The sequence below is a fragment of the Anabrus simplex genome, chromosome 5 (genome assembly GCF_040414725.1).
Source record: "Anabrus simplex isolate iqAnaSimp1 chromosome 5, ASM4041472v1, whole genome shotgun sequence".
Taxonomy (NCBI): Eukaryota; Metazoa; Arthropoda; class Insecta; order Orthoptera; family Tettigoniidae; genus Anabrus; species Anabrus simplex.
In genome coordinates, this window is record NC_090269.1 from 310,690,685 (window position 1) to 310,703,569 (window position 12,885).

Here is a 12,885-nt window from a genome sequence, read left to right on the forward strand (position 1 = left end):
CGGAGGTGTTTTTGTTGTTTCAGACTGGTTCCCAGGCTGGGCGCACCACGACCACTACAGCAAACAGCCCAATGACGACGGAGTCAGCGATCAGGATTGTGTGGAACTGAGGCGTGTGTATCCGCTGCCAACATCCAGCTTCCGTCTCGCGCATTCCTTCATGTGGAACGACATGGACTGCGCCGCCAGAAACTTCTTCATCTGTGAGCGGCTCAGGACTGGAGGTGGGTCATCTTAAAGAGATTTAAAATAACCGATAGATATAGTGGATTGTTGTAATCTCCCTCGTCTTCATTGATAAGGTGAGCATCTCTTAAATGGAATGTACTGTGTTACATAGTCCACTAACGCTGTAGCAAGGGAAATCTACGATGTGCGTTAGAAAGCCAAGACTATGAGCATCTCAATGCTGAAATCCATTAGGGACGGGTACTGGAGCTAACGGGAGAGAGACCATTGAAAGGTGCACGTATAGAACACAGTGTTATAGTATTTCATTTTGCATTGAACATTAACATGCAATACAAACAACTATCTCCTTCAAAGTAGTCACCCAAGGCGTCAATACATCGTCGAAAATGGTAGGTAATGGCGTTGTGTACCATCGGTGGTGTTGGTGGTGTCGCCGATATGCTATTACGAAAGCTGCCCTCTCTTCAAAGCGAATTCCACGCTACGGCTTCTTCAGTTTTGGAAAGAGATCAAAGTCACATGGACTGACAAGTGAGATTTGGTGAATAGGAAAGTTGCTCCAAGCCCCACTCCATTTTGGAGCAGGGCCGGGCAACGACCGACTGTGTCGTGTGCTTGTACCACTGAGAGTTTCCTAACTCTCTGACTAACGTTTGAAACATATTAATCTGAATTTATATTGAAAATTCTGAATATCTGCATTTAACATGAAAATTATGAAAATTAACATTCATTAAATAAAATACACACTCGTCGTACCTTGTACTCACACTTACTTGTTACCTGCTTACTTACACATACGTTATTTGAAGGGCGCCAGCTACCACTCAGTGCAGCAATAATAGAATGAGACTCTTGACTATCTCTAGGGTGTGGGGTAATAAGCTTACTTTTGACAAGATACCGTATAAGTTCTGGGAAAAGGAGATTGGCGTTCGGTTTCCCCATTAAATTTGAGGTTAAGATATTTTACTGTCAATGAAATAAAACTATGAATTCGTTTGATAGAACAATATATATTCTTTAAATAATATATCAAAAAATAGTGAGTCTTGTTGCGATAAAACAGATGAGAATATGAAATTATGACATTGCAACTGAAAGAAACTAGGCATGAATTTGAATTATTCTTGACCGGACATTTAACAATTTATACGAAATATTTCCCTCACTGATTCACTTGACTGTACCTTCAACACTTTGAGTGTAATTACGACGTATTCCCTTAATCTGGTGTTTACTGTAGATGTGTCACGCCTAACTTGGTGATACATCCTTGTGACTGGTTCTTCTCCATATCATCTGACTTCTTTGTAAGTCAATATGGTATCACCTCTTGGCAGGTCCAGGGTTGCCCTCTCTGACTCCATGGTAAGCCCTTGCGTCCGTGTTTTCAACTAAGTGACCGACCAACCTTTGGCCTCATTCTCTCAATGACCAATAATTAATGGCTCACTGAGTCTTCTCCATCTCTCGTTCACACTCGTTGACTGACCGACTGAGGCCTCTTCATCTAGTAGACTTGTTCACTGTACTGCTTCCGTTTAAATAATGACTGACGCTACAATATGCATCCACCTTTTATAGACGTTGGTTGACACAGCTACGTAATCTCCAGAAATAGCAATGACATACTCCCACAAGCCACACACCGTTGCATGTAATGGTGAAATCCCCCGGGGCGGCTGAGTCTCTGAGCGAATATTCTAAAAGCTCACGATGACGTCGCCATGACTTGGCAATGACTTGGCAGAAATGCCAGCAATATTGCACAATGTAAGGATGTCACACTCAACATCTGATATTTCGAAACTCTCACTGTACAGGTATTTAATGTTAATCTACATATACGTATATATGCATACACTCAATTACAAATACGCATGCAACAAGCTTTGCGTACTGGAATTGAATAATAATTATAACAAAATAATAATAATAATAATAATAATAATAATAATAATAATACAGATAAAATAATAAAAATACAGATATCATCTTGTAACGGGATTTGAACCGTTACACCACTTAACCTTAGGCACTGGCGGCGTACTGCGGCTTCAAATTGTGAATACGCTCGAACTAATCCCAGGATTTTCCGAGTGCTTGCAGAGCACCGTCAATAAGGTAAAATTACAGAGTTAGTCAGCTAAGTTGTCCACCTTAAATATCTTCTGACTCGTTAAAGATATAAACATTCTGATTTAAAATTCTTAAATTGTAGTAAGGGGCACATAAAACACAATCCAATTCGTCTCCATCACATATGCAATTAGCGAGAAACTCGTAGCAACTTTGGGTTATTTAATGGGAATATACTAATTTCACCGAACAGAACAGCTAAGAAGTAAGCGATAAGTTCAGTGAAGTACTTACTTTGCAAATGTGATGGGTACTTTTGAAGATATTAAAGGGTGTCATACAATTGTGAAGGCATTAGACAGAAAGTGGTGCTCCCCTCTCTCTGACGCAGAAGACTTGCTGCGTAACTCACGCTTTGTTGATAAACACACATCCCTTAACCACTTTTTGAGCGACTGTACATCTCCCTACTCGAGGGAAGTGGTTGAAAAGGAGGAAAATGGAACAATGCTCCTAAATATGAAAATACATTAACCATATTTTCTAAATAGCCACGTGTGCTAACATACCAGCGTAATTTATTCTCAACTCGATCAATGCCTGTTGTAACCACATCGATCTTGCATGTTGGCTTTAAGGAGGAGCAAAAGAGCCCAATTACAACGTTCTCCGTTAATATTTGCATTCATTTCTTCTAGTGACCATGTCATTAATTGAATATTTGAAGTCGTTGATTTCATTTCATGTACTATGTACTCATGAGAACGACAAAAACACTTGAATTATTACAGTTTCACTGTGTTACTTCGTCTCTTTCCGATCCAATGTCAACGAAATAAAAGTTTTGTAACTCCGAAATGGTGCTATTATACTGTTGTTTCTCGAAGCCCGCTGGAGATAAGAGCGAGGTACAGTATGTGTGTTTATCAACAAGGCGTGAGTCACGCAGCATCACTGCGAGTGGCGCATCTCTTTCTGTCTAATGCCTACACATATAAAAAACCCTTAATATCTCCAAAAGTACTGCTCGGGTTTGCAAAATAAGCACATTGATAAATTTATCACTCAATTTTTGTTGTTCTTTGGGTGAAATTAATATAGTCCTATTTAAAAAACTAAGTTGCTATCTGTTTCTGGGCAATTACGTATGTGATGGACACGAAATGGGTAGTGTTTTAAGAGTACCATAATGCAATTAAGAAATTTCGAAATAGAATGTATACATTTTCAACGGATCAGCAGATATTTGAGGTGGACAACTTGGCTGAATAACCCTGTACTTCCTGTCATGTAAGATTGGTCCCTGAAATGCAAATATGGCTACCCCAAATATGATTCATTACTGCTGCCATCTTTACTAGTTAGATATTGAAATCACCACAAAACTAACCTCAGTATTAGCAGCAATAATGGAGGTTCCCTTAACGGAGTAAATTGTTCATATAACTATATAACTATATATAGCAGTGTTCTTCGTATTGTCATATGAAATAAATCAGGATATTCATAATAAAGTCAGTTTTCAAGCTCACTGCGGTATTAAAGAAAAGAACATACACTATATGTTCCTCATTGAATTTTTTTAAGTACATTTCTGTCTTTCTAATGATGTACATTACTATAACCGTTTCCGTGGATTTTGGTGCTGGAGGTTATTTTTGAAAACATGTTATTCATAATCAAAAGAGCGTATTTTACATTGTGCAAAATTTTACCTTCATAGCTGCCCTAGAAATGCATTAAATAGACATAAATATTTAACTCTGTGCCGGCTGCCACGCGCACACATTTTAAGTTTTTGATGAATAGAATTTATGTGTGTCCATGATTTACATTTCTTTCAATCCCCATGGCTGCTGTCTTCAACTGTCTTTTTGCTCTATCTTGTTAGTTCTTCTACAAGTCACTGGGTGTCAGAGTATGTTGAATTTAGTACGGAATGCATTTCAGTACGAGGTGATTACTCTATATGAAATAATCCTAAAATTTGTATAGGTGAACATAAATCGTCATGGGAAGGGGTAAATCTGTACTGAAGAAGCAGAAGTCTCATGAAAATAGTTTTACTAGGGAGAAATAAGACGCAACATTTAGAAATATTGATCATAACTTGTCGGCTTCAACATAAAAAAAATGGACATTAGGAGAAGAATTTATTTAATGCTGAACTGGATGCCACAGGATTCATGTTTATTGATTTTGAACTTCTCTATCATGATATAAAGATTTAATGTGCACGTGCTAAATTATAATAATTCTGAATATGTGACTATTGTTGAAGAAAGAATAATGGATATAGCTAGTAATTTCAAGATAGTTTGCAGCTCATTTCACTTTGAATTTTCACTTTGTCTTCTCAAAGGTAACTGATCCTGATACCGGTACCCATGATAACAATATTAGGTTACGATATGCCATGAAATGCCCGGGAAAGGGTAGGGAAGGAAATAAGTTGTTGTGTGGTTTCCTTAACATGCCTCCCTCTCCTATAAGTTTTGAAAAGGTAACTAAAGAACTTTCAGATGCGGTGTGTGACAGGGTCAGGGACCCAATGGGGAAACCAGCAAAACGAGTAATGGAAATGGGGAACACAAGAATAGATGAAAGTGACACGGCTGAAAAATCTATTGATGTGTGTGTTTCTGTGGGTAGAACACATCTCTGGTTGTTTCATCAGTAATAAGCACAGATTCAGGTAAAATTTAGATGTAGACCTTATGTCCAAATACTGTCAACTAGAGTGAAATATGAAAATGAAGCTAATTAAAATGAAACTGGCATGAAAACATGCAGTATCATGTTACGACAATTATTTTGGCTGACGTTGGGGCACGAAGGCTGCTGCAGTCGTGCTGGTACTCTCCAGGTCCGAAATGCAGCATGATGTTAAAAATAGGTACTAAATGCCATGGTGATGGAGACTTCTCCAATGTCAAAACTGTTAAAGATAGCCTGCCTTTTTAAACTGCAATAGAGAAATTGGAATGTGTTGGTCACACCCAAAGGGAACTTCGAGACAGTACTCTTCGCTTAATGGGGAGAAGATGAACTTCGTGAGGACAGAAAGCCTTTAGGAGAAGGAGGAGGCTTAGACTGAAAGAAAGTGATTCTCGATAGCTATATTATGGGACGGCTATAAGAGAAAATGCTAACAATTTAGACACAAACAAACGTGCTGTGTGGGCAGGTCCACCGACCAAACACTAAACCATTATTTGCGTTCAAAAGGAAAAGGTGGTGGTATAAATACAGCATAAACGAAGTAGGATATACACATACATAAGCACTCATTACCAGAATCTGTTATTAATGCCATCAACTCCCATTCAGGTTTCTTACAAACCCTGATTTACTAAAGGTACGTTTCAACAACTTAGTGTATTTTATAAATCTGTGTTGTGTGTTTTTCTTACATAATGTGTGGTGATGGAGATTTTTAAGCATATTTTCACCTTATACACTGGTTATATTTTCAAACCTACTTAGAAAAGTACTAATTATTCTGAATTGAACTGAATTAACAAAAATTAGATCAGCTTTCAAGCTCACTGAGGAGTTAAGAAATGTATCCATTGCTATAACTGTATTTTTAAACGGAGAGCTAGATATGAATTATATAATTTTTTGTGAATTTTCTTAAGTTGAATTTCAAGAACTTACTTTCCATATATCTGTTCTTCCTTTATTTATTTTTCTTGAATGGTATTTTCTTCTTTCTTTTTCATTCCTTCCTTCTTTTCTTTTCTCTTTAATAAGCAGTAAGGTAGGGAGATTTTATCTTCATCATCTAGGTTGGTAATATGTTCAGCTTATCGCATTAGGGAAACTCAGACAACGTACAGGGGCACTAATAAGTCTATCGATATCAACAGACATTGGGACTAGTATGTTATACACCACCTAATGATTTACAAATCTGATTAGTGAGAAATTTCAATAACCAGCCTGAGACGTACTGTTACATAGCTGTCCAGATTTCTTTCTTTCTCTCTTTCTTTCTTTTCCCACTTTTTACATTGCTCCGACTGAAGGCACATCTTATGGCAAGACTTGGTTAGGAGAGGACTAAGGCAGGAACGGAAGGAAGCGATCGTCACTTTGATTAAGGTGCAGCTACAGCATTTGCCTGGAGCGAAACGAGAAAACTCTCGAAAAAACATATTCAGAGTTGCTGACAGTGAGGTTCGAATTCACCATCTCCCGAAGCTCACAGTGACGTGACCCAAACTGAACATCCAAGTCGCTCCGTTTCTCGTGATTCGTAATACCACATGGGATATACTGTCCAAATTACAAACAATTTCGTCTTCAACCAGAGGGCAGACTAGTTACCTGTATATCGATCTTCACTTCTTCAGTTGTACATATTCTTCACTTCCAGCCCAATATATGGGCGCCGGCATTAATCCCAGGCTCGTATCCAGGTGATCCCCGTTGATATTTCGAAATAAAATAAAACTATTCTAAATTAATAAGCAGGAATGATAAAAGAGTCAAACATAAAAAGATTATGATGAGAACCTTTTGCAAATAAATTTATTGAGAGCTTTGGCAGAACGGCAACGAAAAAGAAATAAACAACAATAAAAGAATATAATTCATTAATCAAAACTCACAAGGTCAACTGAAACCCAAAGGGGAGATATAGGCAGAATTACAGTCACATATTTAATGACACATATCTTCCACAATTTTCATCAAATCTAAATGAAACTCGGTATTCTCATTAAAAGTGACATATTGAGTTGCTATGTATGTTTAAGGAACACTGTGGTAAATTTTTCTTAAGTTATTGAAGTATTAATTTTTCATACGCCACTGTCTTTCGGTACACAGTTTGAGTGAGATATGACTTCAAATTTCAAATTCAAAATATATGAATAATCTACACAAGTATAGAGACTTTAAAGTGCAGTAACTCTTTCCTAAATATTTTTGTTGATTTTCTGTAATTTTTTGCACTTGTTGGTAATTTTTTCTTATTTTTAAAAAATATTTTAATGTACAAAATTGTTCTTATTCAACGCATTAAAATTCTACTCCACTTCAAACTTTTTATATACTTGGGTGACTTGTGTTCAAAATGTTATGAAATTACATCTAGTAGATCTTGAGATAATTGTACCTAAAGTATGAAAAACGTGAAATTCAGAAAATCAAAGAAAACTTTTCATAATAAAGTTTCATGACTACAAGTCTCCTAAAACTGCCCATAATCATACTCCTCTTCTTCATTAGCATCCTCTGCTGTTCTCTTGTCTGCTCTGCTTCTCTGCCTAGCTGCTACTTTCATGCTCTCTTCACTAACCTCTTCCTCTGCATTCAAAAGTGACATGTTCATAGCAGTGAATCTTGCTGTTGGAGCAGGCATTTTCTTAAAATCACATAACAAGTTCCCACCTTCTCTACCAAGACCAACACACCTTAGGTCATAAGCAAACCTAATGTTTGCTTCTTAAATTCTGTTATTGGCCTTGGATGTTTTGAATGGTATATCACTGTTGCAATTTTCACACAAAATATGTAATGTACATACTAAACATTCTCTTTTCTCATTATCCATCAAAGTCACCTTTCCACCACAAGCAGAACACCTACAAGTTTTCTGTATTACTTCTGCTAACGATTCAATATCAATAATTCTAAACCCACTCCTTCCTCCATCATTTTCTCCTTCTCGCAGAATGTCTGCTCCGATTTTCTGCTTTCAAGAACTTACAGATGAATCCAGGTTCATAATTTCAGGTCTGTCCCTAACGTCACCATGTCTTCTTGATTTTGTGTGTTTATATGTGATTGTTTATAGTTCTTATACACTTTACCAATCCTAGGCATTGTGTAAATACATATAGGGATCACTAAAGCGCTGAATTACACCAAGGAATCACTAAACCACTGAATTACACCAATTATAAAACTCACATACACACACAATTATTGAATGAAGTCCTCTATCAACTACAGACGTCTGTATCATGCTGGCTTGATTCTACAACTGCTTGGTCAAGAAGGATAAAATATGTGGACTTCTATAAATTGTTACCAGAAATTTGACTGACAGAACTATGTAAGAAGACATATTTTACTGCCAGAGAGGCTGAGTAGTGGGCGTGGCATACTGAAGTGCGTGATTCTTTAATTTTTAATGCCTTTTGTAGTTCGAATTTCAATGTAACATTTTGGGATTATATTCTCCTTGATATTTACCTTCAAGAAAACCAATAATAATAAATTATGATTTTTCTGGTTTTCTGCCTACATCTCCCCTTAATTATTCAACAAATATTACAAAGGTCGGTTATACCTTCCGAGTATCATTTTCCAATAAGCATAAATGCTTCATCTGTTATATTCGTTACGTCGTTTTATTTAAAAACTTTAATTCAATACCACTCATTAAATCTCTGGCATAAAACAACACTCCCTCGTAATCTCAAACTCGTAAGAAAATATATATTGAGAGGTTGAAACTTCATTTATATACTTTTATGGATCCAACTTTACGGCTTCGTTATAACAGGAATTTAACCGACGTAAATCATTACATTACATCTCATTTTAATTCTCTCTTACTTGGTTTCATTATTAAATTACTGAACATTATTCCAAAAAAGATGACCTGTGTTACCCTTTACAAGTTAATTTAAATTCATCAATTAACTAATTAAATTACATATTTTAAATCAAATCAATTAAATCATTAAATTTATTACATTTATTAAATCATCATCTTTTTGCTGAATCATCCCTACAATAATTACCACGAATCGGACACGGACCGAAGAAGTACATCTAATCTAATACTGACATGAACAAATTCAATTAAAAAATTCAACCTCACAAACAAATACAACCAGTTGTCTCATTACTAGATTCCACCAACATGGAAATTATACATCACTAAATCACATTAAATAAAAAATCTGTAGTGAGGGGCCCTACGGAATATAAATAAATAAGGACAAATCCCCTAAAAATTACAACTACATTGGCATTACTGTAGTGGGAATGGAACCCCTGCCTCAAAACATGGCAACCATATGGAACTTAGTCCACAATCAATAAATCACAACAACCACAAAACAGGATTTGAGTTGTCAAATACACATATAAGAAATATAACTCACACATATAAACAAAATATATCCAGGATGGCAACCATCAGTGAAAACCCCAAGTCCATTGACTCGGTCGATAGTCGAAGTTATGTCCCTCAAGACATTCAATTGCAGTATACCTGAAATTCCCTGACTTCTAACTAAAGTGATATTCAGATGACGTTAATAACCTTGTGTTCTGGTTCTACCTAATCAGTTGGAATTGTATAAAATAACATCGAAATTACTCTTCAATGATCCTATTTCAACAAGATATAATCTTTAACATTCGAACGTAGCAACGAGGCGACTCATGACTTGGAAATAAACATATCTGTTTCTCCGCTCCCTGGCATAATATATCTGTCAGCGCTCCGTACTATCTCCATAACAAGGCAAGCTCACTCAGTCTTTTCCAAATGCCTTATATAATCTGTCCTCTCTTGGGCTCGTTAACATTCACTGGTTCAAATATCACCAGGATTAATAAAAAAATTGCTCACAATCTATACTCAAGAATACAAAATTTCTTGCCTTCCGTTATCAATTTCGTAATATCTCATTTCAATTTTATCACTGGTTCTCTTCCTCTTACTAATGTTCTGAATGTTTAAATATCATATCTCAACAAAGCACAAAATAAACTCAAGAAAGAACGACGATAAACATGAACTACCTCACAGCACGGATCACTATCCTCGTACGATGACTTTATTTTTAAAGTTTATTTAAAGTTTATTTAAAGTTTATATTTGAACTGTAATATTCACTGATGGTCACTGGTTAGAGTCCGTAGCACAACACTGATGAATCTTTCTCAAAGAGCGGAAATAATAATGCAACATGCCATACAAATAACATGCTCCCACTTAAAATGTGTTTAATGCCATCTTGTCTTTACAAACGTTACACTAACACACGCTGATCTCATTGTAAGAAAATTGATTCAACACATGCCTAAGAATATATTAAGATCAAATTAACACTATCACACGAAAATCATATACAAAAAATAAACACCCCTAAGGTATTAGTACCACAAATTAACTATACTAATCTAGCTGACCCTTGCTACATAATTAACTCAACAATTTTTACATGTTACATGCAAGAAATTACTATTTGCAAATTTATTCAGGCAGCTAGGCATGCATTTCATGTGAGATTAAATAAATCAGATGTACTCATCCTTGCCCGCGTCGGTCCATGTTTCAGCAATGCTTCATTTCAGACATCGGGTCGGCCCATTGATGCAGTGCTCACTCCATTATGATGTTGGAAATATGACCGTCCTTAGGGCTCTCCTCCATGGTCCTTCTCCTGAAGCACATTGTTCCGACACGATCTGATTTACGGCACAATTGGTAAACTCGTGTCCCGCACAGTCCGAAACACACTGAGCATAAAATCATAAAATATCAATTATTATACACGTTAAAGAATACTTCTTCTCAAGATTCAATTCACGTAACAGTTCGATCTGTAGCCTATTCATCACCGGAATCTATTATTCAATATCATTTACAAGTTCTAGCTTGACTCGCGAATTCATTATTTATCAACTCTAACACTGCTGGAATAACATGTATCTCGGCATATCACACCGCTATAATTATTAATCTGTGACAATTTATTAATTTCCTTAGGGGAAAATCCCTGCGGATTAAGTTCAGGGTTAGTATTTAAAGTTATTATTCCTGCCTACAGAAATGCTCAATGTTAACCCCATGTTTTCTGGCGATGATCCTAAGAAGTCATCCGACACGTTCAACTTCAAAGTTCAGAGTGAGTTCCTAGCCAGTGACTGGCATCATCCAGCCTGCGTGCCTTACAGAACATGCGTCAGGGATTCCCCTGCTTGATTGCACATACATCCTGTCACTGGTAATCACATATTTAACCACGCAAGCTTGCCACGGTATTTTATTACATTCTTGCGGAATTATGGGAATCTTATTTATGTTATATAATTATATCTTCTGGATTTAACCTTATTTCGCGGTGTTCTCACATTGGCACTACTGCTACTACACCAGTTCTTCCTTTGCGCGCTGCCTTGTGATTCGTCGGTTCAAAATGTCCTCCAGTAAATCCCATTAGCTCTGTCTCATCCCGACCTCAAGTTTCTCTCATTTCCAAATGGAAAATTCCATTACCCTCTCTATGATGCAACATCCGCCAATCCTCTACCCGTGGGACGTTAAAGATATGATCCTTACATTTTATTCATATGCCAATGGCGTGAACCAGTTGGGTTCAATATAGATAATGACATTCATTATCTACCTTCGTTTGTCTGACTGGTGGAGTAGAAGAAAACTGTATTCTAGATAAAATGCTGGTATATGTACATTTTAAAGATGATGTGTAATAAAGGAATAATAATAAAATTCGCATCACTAAGTGTCATTCCATGGGCACTGAATTATGAAATTACAAGTGTATGGCCAATTTACTATACAGTCAAATTTTCCGAACAAATACTGCACTTCATAAGAAGTTCTTGAGATTCTACTTTTTACCTGGGCTTATTCTCATATTGAGGTATACGTAAACTCGCATTTCGAACAGTCTAGGAGTATTTTCTCAATTGCGGAATGAATAAAAGGGAGGATCTTCTCCGATTGACGAATGTACGTTTCCTTTCTATTGAGTACATCTGATAGATCTCAGGCGTATCTACTGATTTTAATGTCGATAACATTTCTTAGGAGACAAAGTAGGGGTCACCATACTACGAAAAACGTAACATTAAGCAATTCCCTCAGTTGTGCCGAAAGCTGAAGGGCCAAAAGGGCCCGGAAAAGTTTCAAATTGTGAATCTTGGATAGCTCTATCAAACTAAAGAAATTCTAAAATCACTTCCGGCCTAAATGATGTCCCGGAAAACGCTTAAAATAGCTTGTGTCTTTACTCGTTTTCTTTTTATTCAAATCTTGGCCAAATTAACTTACATAGTTATCTCTATAATGTGTTCCTTGGTTCCAATACCCTCGGGTGATTTTTGATGTTTGAAAGATGTCCGCTCCGAAAGTAGTTATAAGGGCTTAAGTGAAACTCTGCATTGACTCACATTAGCGCTCGTAGTGGTGCTTAAGTGAAACAATGCATTGACTCACATTAGCGCTCGTAGTGGTGCTTACGTGAATCAATGCATTGACTCACATTATCGCTCGTAGTGGTGCTTAAGTGAAACAATGCATTGGCTCACATTATCGCTCGTAGTAGTGCTTAAGTGAAACAATGCATTGACTCGCATTAGCACTCGTAGTGCTAAAAGAAGGCAAACTTCTAATTTAATCGACTGGATAACGACGAGTAAGTAAAGGATTGTACCTTTTAGAAATAAATAAAAGAATGTATTCCCATATTTCATTTTATATTATTTTCCCGAAATTCGTAGTTCATATCCCTAGGATGTTTTCAACATTGAGTTCCTTGCCTGAAGGGGTAGAACTGTGGATTTTTTGCTCTTAACTGAGAGAGAGAGAGAGAGAGAGAGAAATTCAAAACA

General features: G+C 36.6%; 1 protein-coding gene across 1 annotated transcript in view; it reads left to right on the plus strand.

The window, feature by feature from the left end:
- LOC136874512 (uncharacterized) overlaps window positions 1-12,885 on the plus strand; it is a 799,993-nt gene that overhangs the window by 285,722 nt on the left and 501,386 nt on the right. Inside the window, exon 5 of the mRNA XM_068227822.1 lies at window positions 24-224. Coding sequence (XP_068083923.1) covers window positions 24-224 — 201 coding nt within the window. The remainder of the gene's footprint in view (window positions 1-23; window positions 225-12,885) is intronic.